Raw genomic sequence first — 17,578 nt, forward strand, 5'->3', positions numbered from 1 at the left:
GGCTGTTGTCTCAAAATGGCAGGCAGCCACGTGTAATCAAACCTGCAGGTACTGTAACAGTGAACTTCCAGGCAACAGCAGGCAGCTGGTGCTCCACTGGTGGTTCTCAATCACTTTGCTGACTGTTGTCGGACAATCTGGAGGTGAACCTCATGGGTTGGGTGATGGATAGGTGTACGGCAGGCGATGGACAGGCGAGAGGCAGGCAAATGGCCACATGGGACTCTTATATTTAATCCTTTTGGTTTAATTGTACTCTATCCCACCAGGCTGAGCGAAGCAGGACAGGAGGAGGAGGAAGTGAAAGAAACCCTGCAGGACTCATTGGATGAGGGCCATAAGTCTTCCTTCAGTCACTGTAAATTGTCAGATATCCACCAGCCTCTCTGCTCTGGTGCCGATCTGTTGGGTGAGCATGAAGTCTCCACTTCTCTAGACATAGCTCATTAGTATTCCATTAAAAGAAAAATGTAGCCCTAGCAGTCATACTTCTGAGGGTCCAATGGCATATTCAAGATGGTAAACCTAGGACTAACAAGAGTCAGGAAGTTGCAGAGATCATGACCTGTTCACAGGCACTGTTGATGCTTGTGCATAACAGGGGTCTGCATGACCTCATTCTTCCAGCCTGGGATGCTGATCTCTCCTATAATGTTTTTGCTACTGTTTGATCCTACACAGAGAGTGTACTTTGAGGATTAGTGACTGTCCAAATAGGTTACTATCTTGAGTATGTCACTGGAGATACTGTTGACATGATCCCTTGTGAATGTGTCTGGAATTTTTCCTGAAGGCATGACTTTGACCTTGGCACTCTTTGTCCCCTTAATTAGAAAGTATCCTGTTCTCTCTGTAGCATGAAAGATCTTTCCTCCTGGAGAGTCTGCAGTTCCATTCATCAGTTTAGTCTGAGTACATAATCTCAACTCAAGCACACTTAATCAGCACATCTGATGGAATAAGGTCTGAGTTTTGACGAAACTTTTCCAACAGCCACTCTTTAGTGTTTCCTGATCATTGGAATAAAGAAGAGTTTTAACCGATTATGAAATTTAGCACAGAATATGATGGAACCATCTTCCCAGGAAGCCTTTCCATTTCTCGAATCTGACACAGCTGAGATATCCTCAGATGTTCCTCACAGAGAATCCTTTTCCCATGCCAAGAATACTCAACACACCCTGTGTATAAATTGGCAGAGAGTTGGTAATGGGGCATAAGTAGGATTTTGTTGTGAGTGTTGCTGTCTAAATGTATTTGCAGAAAGTCAACATAATCAGAAGCAAGTGGAAGAGGAAGAGGCAACAGACCACAGGTGAATCTGAAGGCAAGGGTGACGTGGAGATCTCAGGTCCAGGGGAATGTAGAAAGTGCTGACTGTGTCTGTTTCATCTATTCTGCTAAACAGATAGTGGGTCTGTTTTCTTTATGATTCTTTTGGTTTCCAACTTTCATTACCTAGAGGCAATCTGAATAAGGTGAACTCAAGTCAGGTTTTCCTACACTCAGGGTGAACCATTGTACTTTCCTGTACAGGGAAATTGGAAGGATTCCCTTCTTTTGCTTTCATGCTGGCCATGAGTGTTTTGGCTGTGATTACATAGTAGCCAATGTGAACAGATCCAAGAAAATTCAAGTTACATCACAGTATTGAAACAAGGCCTAGAATAGCCATGATCATTCGGAGTCAGTAACACTTCAGGAAACAATTTACTAGAAGCCTGCCTGAAAGTGGAATAAAGTGCACATATGGCTGTCATTGTGGGAAAGCCGAGTCTCCTTATCAGCATATTTTCTGGCCAGTGCAGTCACCACTTGCTGCCCTCTCTCCAACTCTATACCCATCTTCTCAAACTCCCATGAAAGTCACATTCTGACCTAGACAGGGTTACTTTTGATACTCCAGTTTGAAGAGCTAGCCACACTTTCTTCTCATAGAGGAACCCAGTCATAACCTGCTGAGCAGTTGTGAAGTCCAAACTTTTTGTTTTTTAACGTTCTTTTCTCCTTACATACCTGGACTCAGGATGGAGCCACAAGAGAGTGAGGAAATGGATGAAGTGCTGCTGGACCCATTGGATGAGATGGATTTGACTCCTTCCAGTTGCCACAACTTGCCTGACTCTCACCAACCTCCCAAGAGTCCATCCTCGCTCTCTGAAGAGCACGTGGATGTGGATAGTAAGTCCATCACTTCCAAGGAGAATAAGGCTCCTGGGGCTTCCAGGAGTCTCCCTGTACTTTAAGATCAGCCCTCTGTGTGGACAGAGGGATCTCCCTGCAGGCAGGTCCTGTAGTTACTTGTTGGTTTCAGTCAAACGGTAGGACCAGGTTTGAAGCACAGACATCAGGTGGGTCATGCTCCTTGCACTCTTCCTGTTTCCAGCCACACCCCTCCTCCTCGGCACTCACTGGCTAATGCAGGATGTGAAGCAATGCAGGCTGGGGTGAGGAGAATAAAGGTGCGCTGACGAGCACTGATGGTTCTGCCACATGCAGATGCCGTGTCTTCTGTTTAACAGACTGTTCTACAGTGGGACCGCTCCTCCATCTGTCCTGCTAAATGTCAAGTCTGAACACTTTCTGGGTCTTTCTGACTGTCCAAGAATTATGGTAATTTCACATGTATTTTGGGAGATGGTATCATGGTGCCTGGGTTCTGGACTCCAGTACCATCCTCTCATACCCTGTGTGTGGAATTTTCCCTGATGGGAATGCTACAGCCTCTGACCTGCAGAATCCATAAATGGTCAAGATACCTATGCCCTGGGGAGCACCAAGTACTCTTTGCCTTGTTAGACTTTGTATATTGTACCAAAATCTAATATGAGCATTTATTCTCATCTGAACCAAAGTGTCTAATACTCCGCCCCTCCAGTAGTAACATTTCACCAGCTGTCCTGGATTCTACATCACAGTTCAGGACATCACAGAATGACTTATTGGAAGTGTTTCATTTTGCTTCCATTAAAATGCTAGAATCAGGTGGTAGAAATATTGGTTCATATCAGAACAGTTTGCGAAGAGGAATTTCCCTCTACTGCCAGGGTCAACACTGAGATCTTTAACAGTCCCTATTATTGAGGGAAATGAGGCTGAGGGATTTGAATCCTCTTCTTAGTGAATGGAACTGGTTCTATTTGAGAATTGTGAGGGAGCACAGAGCCACTAAGGTTGTGAAAGAACTTTGTGGAAGTAAGGAAAGTTCAGCTAGTGAAATCCAGAAGAAGCTGAACACGTATGCAGGGATTAGGAGACCAAAATGCATTCTGACTTTAACCATTTAAGTGAAGGAAAAGTACGCCATGAAAATAATCAACCCATTAGAGACATTGTGCATAATGGATCAGCATAGCATAAAGACCATTTCTTTAAACTCAGCATGTGAGTTCTTTCAATATAATTCCCTTAAGTGCTCCCCGAATCTAGCATATATAAATTATGTGTTCTTCTGAGGCAGTTGTCTCTATTGGAGAGAGTGACATGGAATTATTTAATGATGTCTTCATTTCTGAATATTTTTACAGAATCCCATGAAAATGGGGTTGATAATGAAGAGGAGTCACTGGATTGCAGGTAACAATGAATGATCATGGGCTAGAAAGCATGGGTAAAATAAAGGGGGTTCAGGATTCTAAAAGTACAGAGCATGAGGACAAATGTAGTAACAGATTTATTTTCTTTTTTTTTTTTTTTTTCCTTGCGGTGCTGGGGATTGAACCCAGGGACTTGTGCTTGCAAGACAAGCACTCTACCAACTGAGCTGTCTCCCCAGCCCAGTAACAGATTTCTTAACCAAAGGTTTAGTAGGACTTTTAAGTGGAGTGAAGTTGTTGACTCAATCAAAGATGATGGAACCCGTTTGCAAGGGTTTCGGTTTTCTTTATGGTATTGTAAAGTGGAGTCTGATCAAGGGGAACAGAGCAGCCTTGGGCACTACTTGCTCTTAAAGAAATGCAGTAACCTCTTGGTAAGGGCTAGTGTCAGGATGACACCCAAAACATGATTTCTCTACTGCAGGCCTGAGATCAAGGGGAGGTAAGCCATGAGAAGAAACGTAGACAAATAAATATTATGTCATGTGATAATATTGACATTAAAAGAAGGCAGAATGTCTCTGGAAATCATAAATTCAGGACTCTATTGACAAGAAACCAGTATCTAAAATTCAGCATCATTTACGTAGATATTGACTTGCTATGTTTCTCATTGTGTCCTCCCTTGGTGACTGTACGTTATAGGGGGACAGGAGCCTCCTTTCCCCATCAGCTTGTTATGTGAATAGTACACTGGCAACTGGTGTCTCTCCCGTTCTCTCTCATAGTGGGGCACCTGAACTATGTCCATAGGCTGAGAATGCTTTCTTAATCATTTTTGAAGGCGGGGTCCTTGTCCTGGGCCTCCACCATTCAGCTTTGAATCAGGACCAGGGTGAGATCCTGGCTTCTTAAACCATCTCAATTTCATGTGTTATTTGTCCCTATCTCAGCAGTCTCAGTGGTGAACTGCCCAAGGAGAAAGAGGATGACCTCCTGCCAGGTGAAGAGTATTTTGCATCCTCTGGTCATGCTCATTCATCTGACTCAGCACAGCTTCCCCCATCAGATGAGACTAAAGTCAACTCTGCCCTGGATGGAGCCAGTGAGTACTCCTATGGTGTTGAAGATGAATCTAATTCATCTCCCCAGGACAGTGATTGCCTGTCTAACAGGGCATCTGGTTTTCAAACACACACACACACCTCTCTCTCTCTCTCTCATCTGTCTGTCTCTCTGTCTCTCTCTCTCTCTCTCTCTATCTCACACTCTCTGTCTCTCTCTCCCCACTATTGTATATTATATCCAGTTGTTACTGACCATAAAATCAATTAACGTATTTTACACTTCTTCACATAAACATTCATAATTTTGTGTTCATCAGATGGAGCCATAATATGTAAGCCATATGTAGTAGATATTGAGTAATAATGCATATATGTAAAAGAAGTCAAGGGTCACAGTGGGATCTAAAATTTTCCAGCAGTGATTCTTCCCTAGTTCTCTCTTTCATAAGTTTTTTCCTTCTATTTTGATTTTGCCTGACTTTTATGATCTCTTCCCTACTAAAAGCACTGCCAATATCCCTAGTGGTATTACTGCCTTACATAACTGGAGTTACATGTGTCAACTCCTTCCATTTCTCCTGAAGTGTTTTCACAAATTGGAGGCGTGCTTGCCTCCTCTCAGAATTACCAGTACTGCATATGACAGAGGCATGTGCAGAATGGAAGGATCAGTCACTATAACATGCACACGAGTCTTGGACTTGTTTGTGCGAGGCTGCTTTCTTGATTTGGTGACCCTCTTGGGTTAGTAGGTGTGTCATATAAGAGTCATAGAAAGGAGCAGTTTCTGTTTTTGATTTTATTTTCAGAGGCACATTTGGGTACTCGACTTGAAGCGAAGAACCCTCCCGAGCTCGAGGGTGATGAGCTTGAAGGCTCAGCTGTGGAAACACCTGGGTCTCAGGTGCCTATCCTCGTTGATGCCACCACCATCCTCACTGAGAAGATTCTCAAGAGAAAGCCACTACTCTTGAGCAAGTGGAACATTGCCTGCAGATTTCCTGGCCTTCAAGCTTCGGGTAGAGTGGTGATCTCTTGTTGGCTCTGGGAAGCACTTTCCCCTTTTAGCTCTCTCTATAAGTTCGTAGCTCCTTCTACTGTGATTCCTCTTCACCATTGGTTGTTTCCAAATGCAACTGGAGACTGTCTGGTCCTGACTCTAAATTCCATGGGCTTCCACCCTGACTGGGCCCTTCCTTCTCCATCTCCATCTCCTGTTTGCACTCTGAACTCTGCTCTGTTCCCCCACCTGCTGTCCGGATATTCCGCGAAAGGGCCACAGGAAAGTTCAGCTGGATTGGGCTCCTAATCCATTGAGGAGCATCTCTCAGACTTAAGTGGTCTTTCCTGGAGTCACACAGTCTAGGCCTTTTTGCCTTCTCTTGCCAACTTCCTTTCCTCCACTGCCTCTTTCTTCTGGAAACGTGTCTTTCCTATGTCACTGGCATATGGCTCCTTCTTGGACCCTCCTTGGGAAACAGAACTTCAGATAATCCTGGCTTCTCATCTTGGACAGACAAAGGAATAGCGTGAACACTGATGAGAAAGAGCCCTGGTTTCAACCACTGAACTTCATTTGGACTTGAGGTGGCAGATGCCAAGTGGTCTGGAGTTGTTTTGTCTTCATTCCTTGGCTCCCTGGATTTTCTATGACACACTTTCTCTACACATTCCTGACCTGCATGGGAAGAACTTCCAAGGTTCCCTGCAGGTTCTTATTCCTGTCTAGCCAAGGTGACCGGAGAACCCCAATGGGATGTGTCTTGGATCTGGTGAAATGGCACTGTTTAGTGACTTGTGGATGTTTTTGAATTGTTTGCAGAGAACCATGAAAATGAACACGATGAAGAGGAAGATTCGCTGAATTCCAGGTAACGACAAGTAATCTGTGGATAATAAGAAAGGGTAAAATAAAGGGTTGAGGATGATCTGAAAGTATAGACCATGAGGTCAAAAGTAGCCACGTGTTTCCCGATCAAGGGTTAAGAAAGACTGCTGTTTGTGGTGTGATGGAGTCCTGTAGCAAGGTCATCTTTTCTCTCTGTCTTAAGGATAGAGGGAGTCTCACTAAGGGGTCCTGCACAGTCAGCGTTGGGCACTTCTTTCCCTTAAAGCAATCAGTTGTTATCTTTTTAAGTTCTGGAATGGGTATTAGAGGCATACCGTCTTTCTACACTCATGGCCTGAGGTCACGGACAGGTATGCCTTAGCAAGATAAGTACAAAGATCAAGAAGAGATGGAATTCTATCAAATACCAGACAGAAAGAGTTCCAGAAGGCACAAGTTCTCTGGCACTCTGCAACACAGCAGGCTTTATTCACTGGCCAGCTATGTGTTGGTGTCCACATGAGTCAGGCACAGGTTGACCCACTGCTATGTTTCTTATTTTGTGCTCCCTCTGGCCTGTGCCTTATAGGTGGAGTGGAGCCTCCATTGCCCATCAGCTTGTTATGTGGACAGTACCCTGGCCACTGGTGTCTCTCCCTTTCTCTCTCATAGCATGGCACCTGAACTATGTCCATGGGCTGAGAATGTTTTCTTGATCATTTTGAAGGCGGGGTCCTTGTCCTGAGCCTCCACCCTTCAGCTTTGAATCAGGACCAGGGTGAGGCCCTGACTTCTTAAACCATCTCGATTTCTTGTGTTATTTGTCCCTATCTCAGCATTCTCAATGGTGAAATGCCCCAGGAGAAAGAGGATGACCTCCTGCCAGGTGAAGCGTATTTTGAATCCTCTGGTCATGCTCATTCGTGTGACTTAGGACAGCTTCCGCCATCAGATGAGACTAAATTCAGCTCTGCCCTAGATGGAGCCAGTGAGTATTCCTATGGTGTTGCAGATGAATCCAATTTATCTCCTCAGTGTAGTGATTGCCTGCTGGTGTCTAATAGGGCAGGGCATCTGCTTTTCAAACACAAACGCACCTCTCTCTCTTTCTCATCTTTATCTCTCTCTCATCTGTCTTGTGTCTCTCTGTCTCTCTTTCTCTCTCTCTCTGTCTCTCTTTCTCCTTTTGTATAATATTTCCAGTTATTACTGACCAGAATGTCAATTAAAGTATTTTACAGTTGTTCACATAAACATTCACAGTTTTATGTTCTTCAGATGGATCCACCATATGTAAGCCTTATGTAGTAGTTGTTTAGTAATAATGAATATATGTAAAAGAAGTCAAGGGTCGCAGTAGGATTTAAAATTTCGCAGCGTGACTTTTCCCTAGTTCTTCTCTTTCATATGTTTTTTTTATGTTTTGATTTTGCGTGACTTTTATGATCTCTTGCCTACTAAAAGCATTGCCAGTATACCTAGTGGTATTACTGCCTTACACAACTGGAGTTAAACGTGTCAACTCCTTCCATTTCTCCTGAAGTGTTTTCACAAATTGGAGGCGTGCTTGCCTCCTCTCAGAATTACCAGTACTACATATGACAGAGGCATGTGCAGAATGGAAGGATTAGTCACTATAACATGCACACGAGTCTTGGACTTGTTTGTGCGAGGCTGCTTTCTTGATTTGGTGACCCTCTTGGGTTAGTAGGTGTGTCATATAAGAGTCATAGAAAGGAGCAGTTTCTGTTTTTGATTTTATTTTCAGAGGCACATTTGGGTACTCGACTTGAAGCGAAGAACCCTCCCGAGCTCCAGGGTGATGAGCTTGAAGGCTCAGCTGTAGAAACGACTGGGTCTCAGGTGCCTATCCTCGTTGATGCCACCACCATCCTCACTGAGAAGATTCTCAAGAGAAAGTCACTACTCTTGAGCAAGTGGAACATTGCCTGCAGATTTCCTGGCCTTCAAGCTTCGGGTAGAGTGGTGATATATTGTTGGCTCTGGGAAGCACTTTCCCCTTTTAGCTGTCTCTATAAGTTCGTAGCTCCTTCTACTGTGATTCCTCTTCACCATTGGTTGTTTCCAAATGCAGCTGGAGACTGTCTGGTCCTGACTCTAAATTCCATGGGCTTCCACCCTGACTGGGCCCTTCCTTCTCCATCTCCATCTCCTGTTTGCACTCTGAACTCTGCTCTGTTCCCCCACCTGCTGTCCGGATATTCCGCGAAAGGGCCACAGGAAAGTTCAGCTGGATTGGGCTCCTAATCCATTGAGGAGCATCTCTCAGACTTAAGTGGTCTTTCCTGGAGTCACACAGTCTAGGCCTTTTTGCCTTCTCTTGCCAACTTCCTTTCCTCCACTGCCTCTTTCTTCTGGAAACGTGTCTTTCCTATGTCACTGGCATATGGCTCCTTCTTGGACCCTCCTTAGGAAACAGAACTTCAGATAATCCTGGCTTCTCATCTTGGACAGACAAAGGAATAGCATTAACTGATGAGAAAGAGCCCTGGTTTCAACCACTGAACTTCATTTGGACTCGAGGTGGCAGATGCCAAGTGGTCTGGAGTTGTTTTGTCTTCATTCCTTGGCTCCCTGCATTTTCTATGACACACTTTCTCTACACATTCCTGACCTGCATGGAAAGAACTTCCAAGGTTCCCTGCAGGTTCTTATTCCTGTCTAGCCAAGGTGACCGGAGAACCCCAATGGGATGTGTCTTGGATCTGGTGAAATGGCACTGTTTAGTGACTTGTGGATGTTTTTGAATTGTTTGCAGAGAACCATGAAAATGAACACGATGAAGAGGAAGATTCGCTGAATTCCAGGTAACGACAAGTAATCTGTGGATAATAAGAAAGGGTAAAATAAAGGGTTGAGGATGATCTGAAAGTATAGACCATGAGGTCAAAAGTAGCCACAATGTTTCCCGATCAAGGGTTAAGAAAGACTGCTGTTTGTGGTGTGATGGAGTCCTGTAGCAAGGTCATCTTTTCTCTCTGTCTTAAGGATAGAGGGAGTCTCACTAAGGGGTCCTGCACAGTCAGCGTTGGGCACTTCTTTCCCTTAAAGCAATCAGTTGTGATTTTTGTAAGTTCTGGAATCGGAATTAGAGGCATACCGTCTTTCTACACTCATGGCCTGAGGTCACGGACAGGTATGCCTTAGCAAGATAGGTACAAAGATCAAGAAGAGATGGAATTCTATCAAAAACGAGACAGAAAGAGTTCCAGAAGGCACAAGTTCTCTGGCACTCTGCAACACAGCAGGCTTTATTCACTGGCCAGCTATGTGTTGGTGTCCACATGAGTCAGGCACAGGTTGACCCACTGCTATGTTTCTTATTTTGTGCTCCCTCTGGCCTGTGCCTTATAGGTGGAGTGGAGCCTCCATTGCCCATCAGCTTGTTATGTGGACAGTACCCTGGCCACTGGTGTCTCTCCTTTCTCTCTCATAGCATGGCACCTGAACTCTGTCCATGGGCTGAGAATGTTTTCTTGATCATTTTTGAAGGCGGGGTCCTTGTCCTGAGCCTCCACCCTTCAGCTTTGAATCAGGAATAGGGTGAGGCCCTGGCTTCTTAAACCATCTCGATTTCTTGTGTTATTTGTCCCTATCTCAGCATTCTCAGTGGTGAACTGCCCGAGGAGAAAGAGGATGACCTCCTGCCAGGTGAAGCGTATTTTGAATCCTCTGGTCATGCTCATTCGTGTGACTTAGGACAGCTTCCGCCATCAGATGAGACTAAATTCAGCTCTGCCCTAGATGGAGCCAGTGAGTATTCCTATGGTGTTGAAGATGAATCCAATTCATCTCCCCAGTGCATTGATTGCCTGCTGGTGTCTAACAGGGCATCTGCTTTTCAAACACAAACGCACCTCTCTCTCTTTCTCATCTTTATCTCTCTCTCATCTGTCTTGTGTCTCTCTGTCTCTCTTTCTCTCTCTCTCTGTCTCTCTTTCTCCTTTTGTATAATATTTCCAGTTATTACTGACCAGAATGTCAATTAAAGTATTTTACAGTTGTTCACATAAACATTCACAGTTTTATGTTCTTCAGATGGATCCACCATATGTAAGCCTTATGTAGTAGTGTTTAGTAATAATGAATATATGTAAAAGAAGTCAAGGGTCGCAGTAGGATTTAAAATTTGGCAGCGTGACTTTTCCCTAGTTCTTCTCTTTCATATGTTTTTTTTATGTTTTGATTTTGCGTGACTTTTATGATCTCTTGCCTACTAAAAGCATTGCCAGTATACCTAGTGATATTACTACGTTATGTAACTGGGAGTTACACCTATCAACTCCTTCCGTTTCTCCTGAATGTTTTCACAACATGGAGGCGTGCTAGCCTCCTCTCAGAATTACCAGTACTACATATGACAGAGGCATGTGCAGAATGGAAGGATCAGTCACTATAACATGCACACGGGTCTTGGACTTGTTTGTGCAAGGCTGCTTTATTGACTTGGTGACCCTCTTGGGTTAGTAGGTGTATCATATAAGAGTCATAGAAAGGAGCAGTTTCTGTTTTTGATTTTATTTTCAGAGGCACATTTGGGTACTCGACTTGAAGCGAAGAACCCTCCCGAGCTCCAGGGTGATGAGCTTGAAGGCTCAGCTGTAGAAACGACTGGGTCTCAGGTGCCTATCCTTGGTGATGCCACCACCATCCTCACTGAGAAGATTGTCAAAAGAAAGCCACTACTCTTGAGCAAGTGGAACATTGCCTGCAGATTTCCTGGCCTTCAAGCTTCGGGTAGAGTAGTGATCTCTTGTTGGCTCTGGGAAGCACTTTCCCCTTTTAGCTGTCTCTATAAGTTCGTAGCTCCTTCTACTGTGATTCCTCTTCACCACTGGTTATTTCCAAATGCAGCTGGAGACTGTCTGGTCCTGACTCTAAATTCCATGGGCTTCCACCCTGACTGGGCCCTTCCTTCTCCATCTCCATCTCCTGTTTGCACTCTGAACTCTGCTCTGTTCCCCCACCTGCTGTCCGGATATTCCGTGAAAGGGCCACAGGAAAGTTCAGCTGGATTGGGCTCCTAATCCTTTGAGGAGCATCTCTCAGACTTAAGTGGTCTTTCCTGGAGTCACACAGTCTAGGCCTTTTTGCCTTCTCTTGCCAACTTCCTTTCCTCCACTGCCTCTTTCTTCTGGAAACGTGTCTTTCCTATGTCACTGGCATATGGCTCCTTCTTGGACCCTCCTTGGGAAACAGAACTTCAGATAATCCTGGCTTCTCATCTTGGACAGACAAAGGAATAGCATGAACACTGATGAGAAAGAGCCCTGGTTTCAACCACTGAACTTCATTTGGACTCGAGGTGGCAGATGCCAAGTGGTCTGGAGTTGTTTTGTCTTCATTCCTTGGCTCCCTGCATTTTCTATGACACACTTTCTCTACACATTCCTGACCTGCATGGAAGAACTTCCAAGGTTCCCTGCAGGTTCTTATTCCTGTCTAGCCAAGGTGACCGGAGAACCCCAATGGGCTGTGTCTTGGATCTGGTGAAATGGCACTGTTTAGTGACTTGTGGATGTTTTTGAATTGTTTGCAGAGAACCATGAAAATGAACACGATGAAGAGGAAGATACGCTGAATTCCAGGTAATGACAAATAATCCGAGGATTATAAGAAAGGGTAAAATAAAGGGTTGAGGATGATCTGAAAGTATAGACCATGAGGTCAAAAGTAGCCACGTGTTTCCCGATCAAGGGTAAAGAAAGACTGCTGTTTGTGGTGTGATGGAGTCCTGTAGCAAGGTCATCTTTTCTCTCTGTCTTAAGGATAGAGGGAGTCTCACTAAGGGGTCCTGCACAGTCAGCGTTGGGCACTTCTTTCCCTTAAAGCAATCAGTTGTGATTTTTGTAAGTTCTGGAATCGGAATTAGAGGCATACCGTCTTTCTACACTCATGGCCTGAGGTCACAGACAGGTATACCTTAGCAAGATAGGTACAAAGATCAAGAAGAGATGGGATTCTATCAAAAACCAGACAGAAAGAGTTCCAGAAGGCACAAGTTCTCTGGCACTCTGCAACACAGCAGGCTTTATTCACTGGCCAGCTATGTGTTGGTGTCAACATGAGTCAGGCACAGGTTGACCCACTGCTATGTTTCTTATTTTGTGCTCCCTCTGGCCTGTGCCTTATAGGTGGTGTGGAGCCTCCATTGCCCATCAGCTTGTTATGTGGACAGTACCCTGGCCACTGGTGTCTCTCTCTCATAGCATGGCACCTGAACTCTGTCCATGGACTGAGAATGTTTTCTTGATAATTTTTGAAGGCGGGGTCCTTGTCCTGGGCCTCCACCCTTCAGCTTTGAATCAGGACCAGGGTGAGGCCCTGGCTTCTTAAACCATCTCGATTTCTTGTGTTATTTGTCCCTACCTCAGCAGTCTCAATGGTGAAATGCCCCAGGAGAAAGAGGATGACCTCCTGCCAGGTGAAGAGTATTTTGAATCCTCTGGTCATGCTCATTCATGTGACTTAGCAGAGCTTCTGCCATCAGATGAGACTAAATTCAGCTCTGCCCTAGATGGAGCCAGTGAGTATACCTATGGTGTTATAGATGAATCCAATTCATCTCCCCAGTGCATTGATTGCCTGCTGGTGTCTAACAGGACATCTGCTTTTCAAACACAAACACACACCTCTCTCTCTCTCTCTCTCTCTCTCTCTCTCTCTTTCTCTCTCTTTCTCTCTTTCTCTATTACCCTCTCCCTTGTATATTATTTCTAGTTTTTTTCTGAACAGAATGTCAATTATTTTACAGTTGTTTACATGAACATTCATAATTTTGTGTTCCTCTGATGGATCCACCATATGTAAGCCATATGTAGTAGTTATTTAGTAATAATGCATATATGGAAAAGAAGCCAAGTGTCGCAGTGGGATTTAAAATTATCCACTGGTGACTTTTCCCTAGTTCTTCATTTTCATATGTTTTTTCTTTCTATTTTGATTTTGCCTGACTTTTATGATCTCTTCCCTACGAAAAGCACTGCCAATATCCCTAGTGGTTTTACTGCCTTACGTAACTGAGAGTACAGGTGTCAATTTCTTTCATTTCTCCTGAAGTGTTTTCACAAATTGGAGGCATGCTTGCCTCCTCTCAGAATTACCAGTACTGCATATGTCAGAGGCATGTGCAGAATGGAAGGATCAGTCACTATAACATGCACACTTGGACTTGGTTGTGCAAGGCTGCTTTCTTGATTAGGGTGAACCTCTGGGGTCAGTAGGTGTGTCATATAAGGGTCATAGAAAGTAACAGTTCCTGTCTGTGGTTTCATTTTCAGACGCACATTTGGGTATTCCACTTGAAGCAAAGAACCCTCCCGAGCTCCAGGGTGATGAGCTTGAAGGCTCAGCTGTGGAAACACCTGGGTCTCAGGTGCCTATCCTCATTGATGCGTCCACCATACTGACTGAGATGATTCTCAAGAGAAAGCCACTACTCTTGAGCAAGTGGAACATTGCCTGCAGATTCCCTGTCTTTCAACCTTCAGGTAGAGTGGTAATCTCTTGTGGGCTCTGGGAAGCACTTTCCCCTTTTAGCTGTTTCTATAAGTTCCTAGCTCCTTCTACTGTGATTCCTCTTCACCATTGGTTGTTTCCGAATGCAGCTGGAGACTGTCTGGTCCTGACTCTAAATTCCATGGCCTTCCACCCTGACTGGGCCCTTCCTTCTCCATCTCCATCTCCTGTTTGCACTCTGAACTCTGCTCTGTTCCCCCACCTGCTGTCCGGATATTCCGCGAAAGGGCCACAGGAAAGTTCAGCTGGATTGGGCTCCTAATCCTTTGAGGAGCATCTCTCAGACATTAAGTGGTCTTTCCTGGAGTCACACAGTCTAGGCCTTTTTGCCTTCTCTTGCCAACTTCCTTTCTTCCACTGCCTCTTTCTTCTGGAAACGTGTCTTTCCTGTGTCACTGGCATATGGCTCCTTCTTGGACCCTCCTTGGGAAACAGAACTTCAGATAATCCTGGCTTCTCATCTTGGACAGACAAAGGAATACCGTGAACACTGATGAGAAAGAGCCCTGGTTTCAACCACTGAACTTCATTTAGACTCGAGGTGGCAGATGCCAAGTGGTCTGGAGTTGTTTTGTCTTCATTCCTTGGCTCCCTGCATTTTCTATGACACACTTTCTCTACACATTCCTGACCTGCATGGGAAGAACTTTCAAGGTTCCCTGCAGGTTCTTATTCCTGTCTAGCCAAGATGACCGGAAAACCCCAATGGGCTGTGTCTTGGATCTGGTGAAATGGCACTGTTTAGTGACTTGTGGATGTTTTTGAATTGTTTGCAGAGAACCATGAAAATGAACACGATGAAGAGGAAGATTCGCTGAATTCCAGGTAACGACAAGTAATCTGTGGATAATAAGAAAGGGTAAAATAAAGGGTTGAGGATGATCTGAAAGTATAGACCATGAGGTCAAAAGTAGCCACGTGTTTCCCGATCAAGGGTAAAGAAAGACTGCTGTTTGTGGTGTGATGGAGTCCTGTAGCAAGGTCATCTTTTCTCTCTGTCTTAAGGATAGAGGGAGTCTCACTAAGGGGTCCTGCACAGTCAGCGTTGGGCACTTCTTTCCCTTAAAGCAATCAGTTGTTATCTTTGTAAGTTCTGGAATCGGAATTAGAGGCATACCGTCTTTCTACACTCATGGCCTGAGGTCACGGACAGGTATGCCTTAGCAAGTTAAGTACAAAGATCAAGAAGAGATGGGATTCTATCAAAAACCAGACAGAAAGAGTTCCAGAAGGCACAAGTTCTCTGGCACTCTGCAACACAGCAGGCTTTATTCACTGGCCAGCTATGTGTTGGTGTCAACATGAGTCAGGCACAGGTTGACCCACTGCTATGTTTCTTATTTTGTGCTCCCTCTGGCCTGTGCCTTATAGGTGGAGTGGAGCCTCCATTGCCCATCAGCTTGTTATGTGGACAGTACCCTGGCCACTGGTGTCTCTCCCTTTCTCTCTCATAGCATGGCACCTGAACTATGTCCATGGGCTGAGAATGTTTTCTTGATCATATTTGAAGGTGTGGTCCTTGTCCTGGGCCTCCACCCTTCAGCTTTGAATCAGGAATAGGGTGAGACCCTGGCTTCTTAAACCATGTCGATTTCTTGTGTTATTTGTCCCTACCTCAGCAGTCTCAATGGTGAATTGCCCGAGGAGAAAGAGGATGACCTCCTGCCAGGTGAAGCGTATTTTGAATCCTCTGGTCATGCTCATTCGTGTGACTTAGGACAGCTTCCCCCATCAGATGAGACTAAATTCAGCTCTGCCCTAGATGGAGCCAGTGAGTATTCCTATGGTGTTGCAGATGAATCCAATTCATCTCCCCAGTAAAGTGATTGCCTGCTGGTGTCTAAGAGGACATTCTGCTTTTCAAACACACACACCTCTCTCTCTGTCATCTCTCTGTCTCTCTGTGTCTCTCTCTGTCTCTGTCTCTCTCTCTCCCCTCCTTTGTAAAGTATTTCCAGTTGTTACTGACCAGAATATTAAGTAAAGTATTTTACAGTTCTTCACGTGAACATTCATAATTTTGTGTTCCTCTGATGTATCCACCATATGTAAGCCATATGTAGTAGTTATTTAGTAATAATGCATATATATAAAAGTAGTCAAGGGTCGCAGTGGGATCTAAAATTTTCCAGCAGTGATTCTTCCCTAGTTCTTCTCTTTCATATGTTTTTTCCTTATGTTTTGATTTTGCCTGACTTTTATGATCTCTTCCCTACTAAAAGCACTGCCAATATCCCTAGTTGTATTACTGCCTTACGTAACTGGGAGTTAAACATATCAGCTCCTTCCATTTCTCCTGAATGTTTTCACAAATTGGAGTCATGCTTGCCTCCTCTCAGGATTACCAGTACTGCCTATGTCTAAGGCATGTGCAGAATGGAAGGATCAGTCAGTATAACATACACACGGGTCTTGGACTTGGTTGTGCGAGGCTGCTTTCTTGATTTTGACCCTCTGGGGTAAGTAGGTGTATCATATAAGTGTCATAGAAAGTAACAGTTTCTGTCTGTGGTTTTATTTTCAGAGGCACATTTGGGTACTCAACTTGAAGCAAAGAACCCTCCCGAGCTCGAGGGTGATGAGCTTGAAGGCTTAGCTGTGGAAACACCTGGGTGTCAGGTGCCTATCCTCATTGATGCCACCACTGTCTTTACTGAGAAGATTCTCAAGAGAAAGCCACTATTCCTGAGCAAGTGGAGCGTTGCCTGCAGATTCCCTGGCCTTCAAGCTTTGGGTAGAGTTGTGCTCTCTTCTGTTACTCTTGGAAGCACTTACTCATTTTAGCTCTCTATGTATTTTGTTCCATCTAATTGTGTCTTTTGGTGTATCAATAATTTGCTTTTCGTCATGATTTCTAAGGTGAGTAACAATCATCAGGACTACAGTTGGCATTCTGAATTATTCTTAAGATTTTCTTTCATATTTAAAGTATTAGATTAACTGAATGTTTAATACATGTGTGTTCATTGCTATGTAGCTTCACTTACAATAAATTATAAAAGTTTATATTTTTGTCTCATCTATTTATGTGTTCACACCATGACTATATATACATTTCAAAACTTACAGTTCAAGTAGTATGCTCACCTTTTAAAGTTATAATACCATTCGATCTGTATAATTTTAATTACGTGAATTAATGACTTTTAATATATATTGGTTTAAGAACCAGAAGAAAAAATCCTTCTCCACACTTTTTTATTCACATTTTCCCAGGTGAAAAGGCTTCTTAATAATTCCCATTTTTCTAAGTTGTCAAATATATAATAAAATGATCAAATTCTATAATATGTAAGATATGTATCCCTTGTTACTGATGATTTTTTAAATGGAAGGATGTTATTAATATTATTATTTACATTTGATATTTTGACTTTTGCAATTAAGAATAAATAATTTTTTTAGGTAAATAAAATTATTTAAATTTTATTACATGAGATAATTTATTTACAATGATGGAATGCTAAAATATCCTTGTTTGGCACATTGTCTGCTAAATATGAAAACTTTTAACTGAAATATATTTACACATTAAACATACTTGTAATTAGGTTAATACAAAGATGGTCTAAAATTCCTTTATTCTCTATCTTCTCATTGAGTACCAA

The 17,578-nt window shown here is 43.7% G+C and overlaps 1 protein-coding gene across 1 annotated transcript; it reads left to right on the forward strand.

Moving 5' to 3' along the window:
* The first annotated feature begins 212 nt into the window (after positions 1-212).
* LOC124993976 (uncharacterized) lies at positions 213-16,978 on the forward strand. Its single transcript, XM_047565640.1, has 15 exons — positions 213-409; positions 1,264-1,315; positions 2,027-2,181; positions 3,528-3,576; positions 4,490-4,641; positions 5,413-5,622; positions 6,426-6,474; positions 7,268-7,419; positions 8,200-8,409; positions 9,211-9,259; positions 12,827-12,978; positions 13,733-13,942; positions 14,747-14,795; positions 15,590-15,741; positions 16,495-16,978. Exons 3-15 carry the CDS (start codon positions 2,028-2,030, stop codon positions 16,752-16,754), a joined length of 1,848 nt encoding a protein of 615 aa, XP_047421596.1. The 5' UTR covers positions 213-409; positions 1,264-1,315; position 2,027; the 3' UTR covers positions 16,755-16,978.
* The last annotated feature ends 600 nt before the right edge of the window (positions 16,979-17,578 follow it).

This window comes from Sciurus carolinensis, chromosome 1 (assembly GCF_902686445.1).
Source record: "Sciurus carolinensis chromosome 1, mSciCar1.2, whole genome shotgun sequence".
Taxonomy (NCBI): domain Eukaryota; kingdom Metazoa; phylum Chordata; class Mammalia; order Rodentia; family Sciuridae; genus Sciurus; species Sciurus carolinensis.

Bases quoted from the DNA above. Each gene is read 5' to 3' on its own strand.
- LOC124993976 (XM_047565640.1), top strand. From the start codon at position 2,028: ATGGAGCCACAAGAGAGTGAGGAAATGGATGAAGTGCTGCTGGACCCA. The intron at 3,577-4,489 runs GTAACAATGAAT...TCCCTATCTCAG, and splicing joins GAGGAGTCACTGGATTGCAG to CAGTCTCAGTGGTGAACTGC. The intron at 8,410-9,210 runs GTAGAGTGGTGA...AATTGTTTGCAG, and splicing joins TCCTGGCCTTCAAGCTTCGG to AGAACCATGAAAATGAACAC.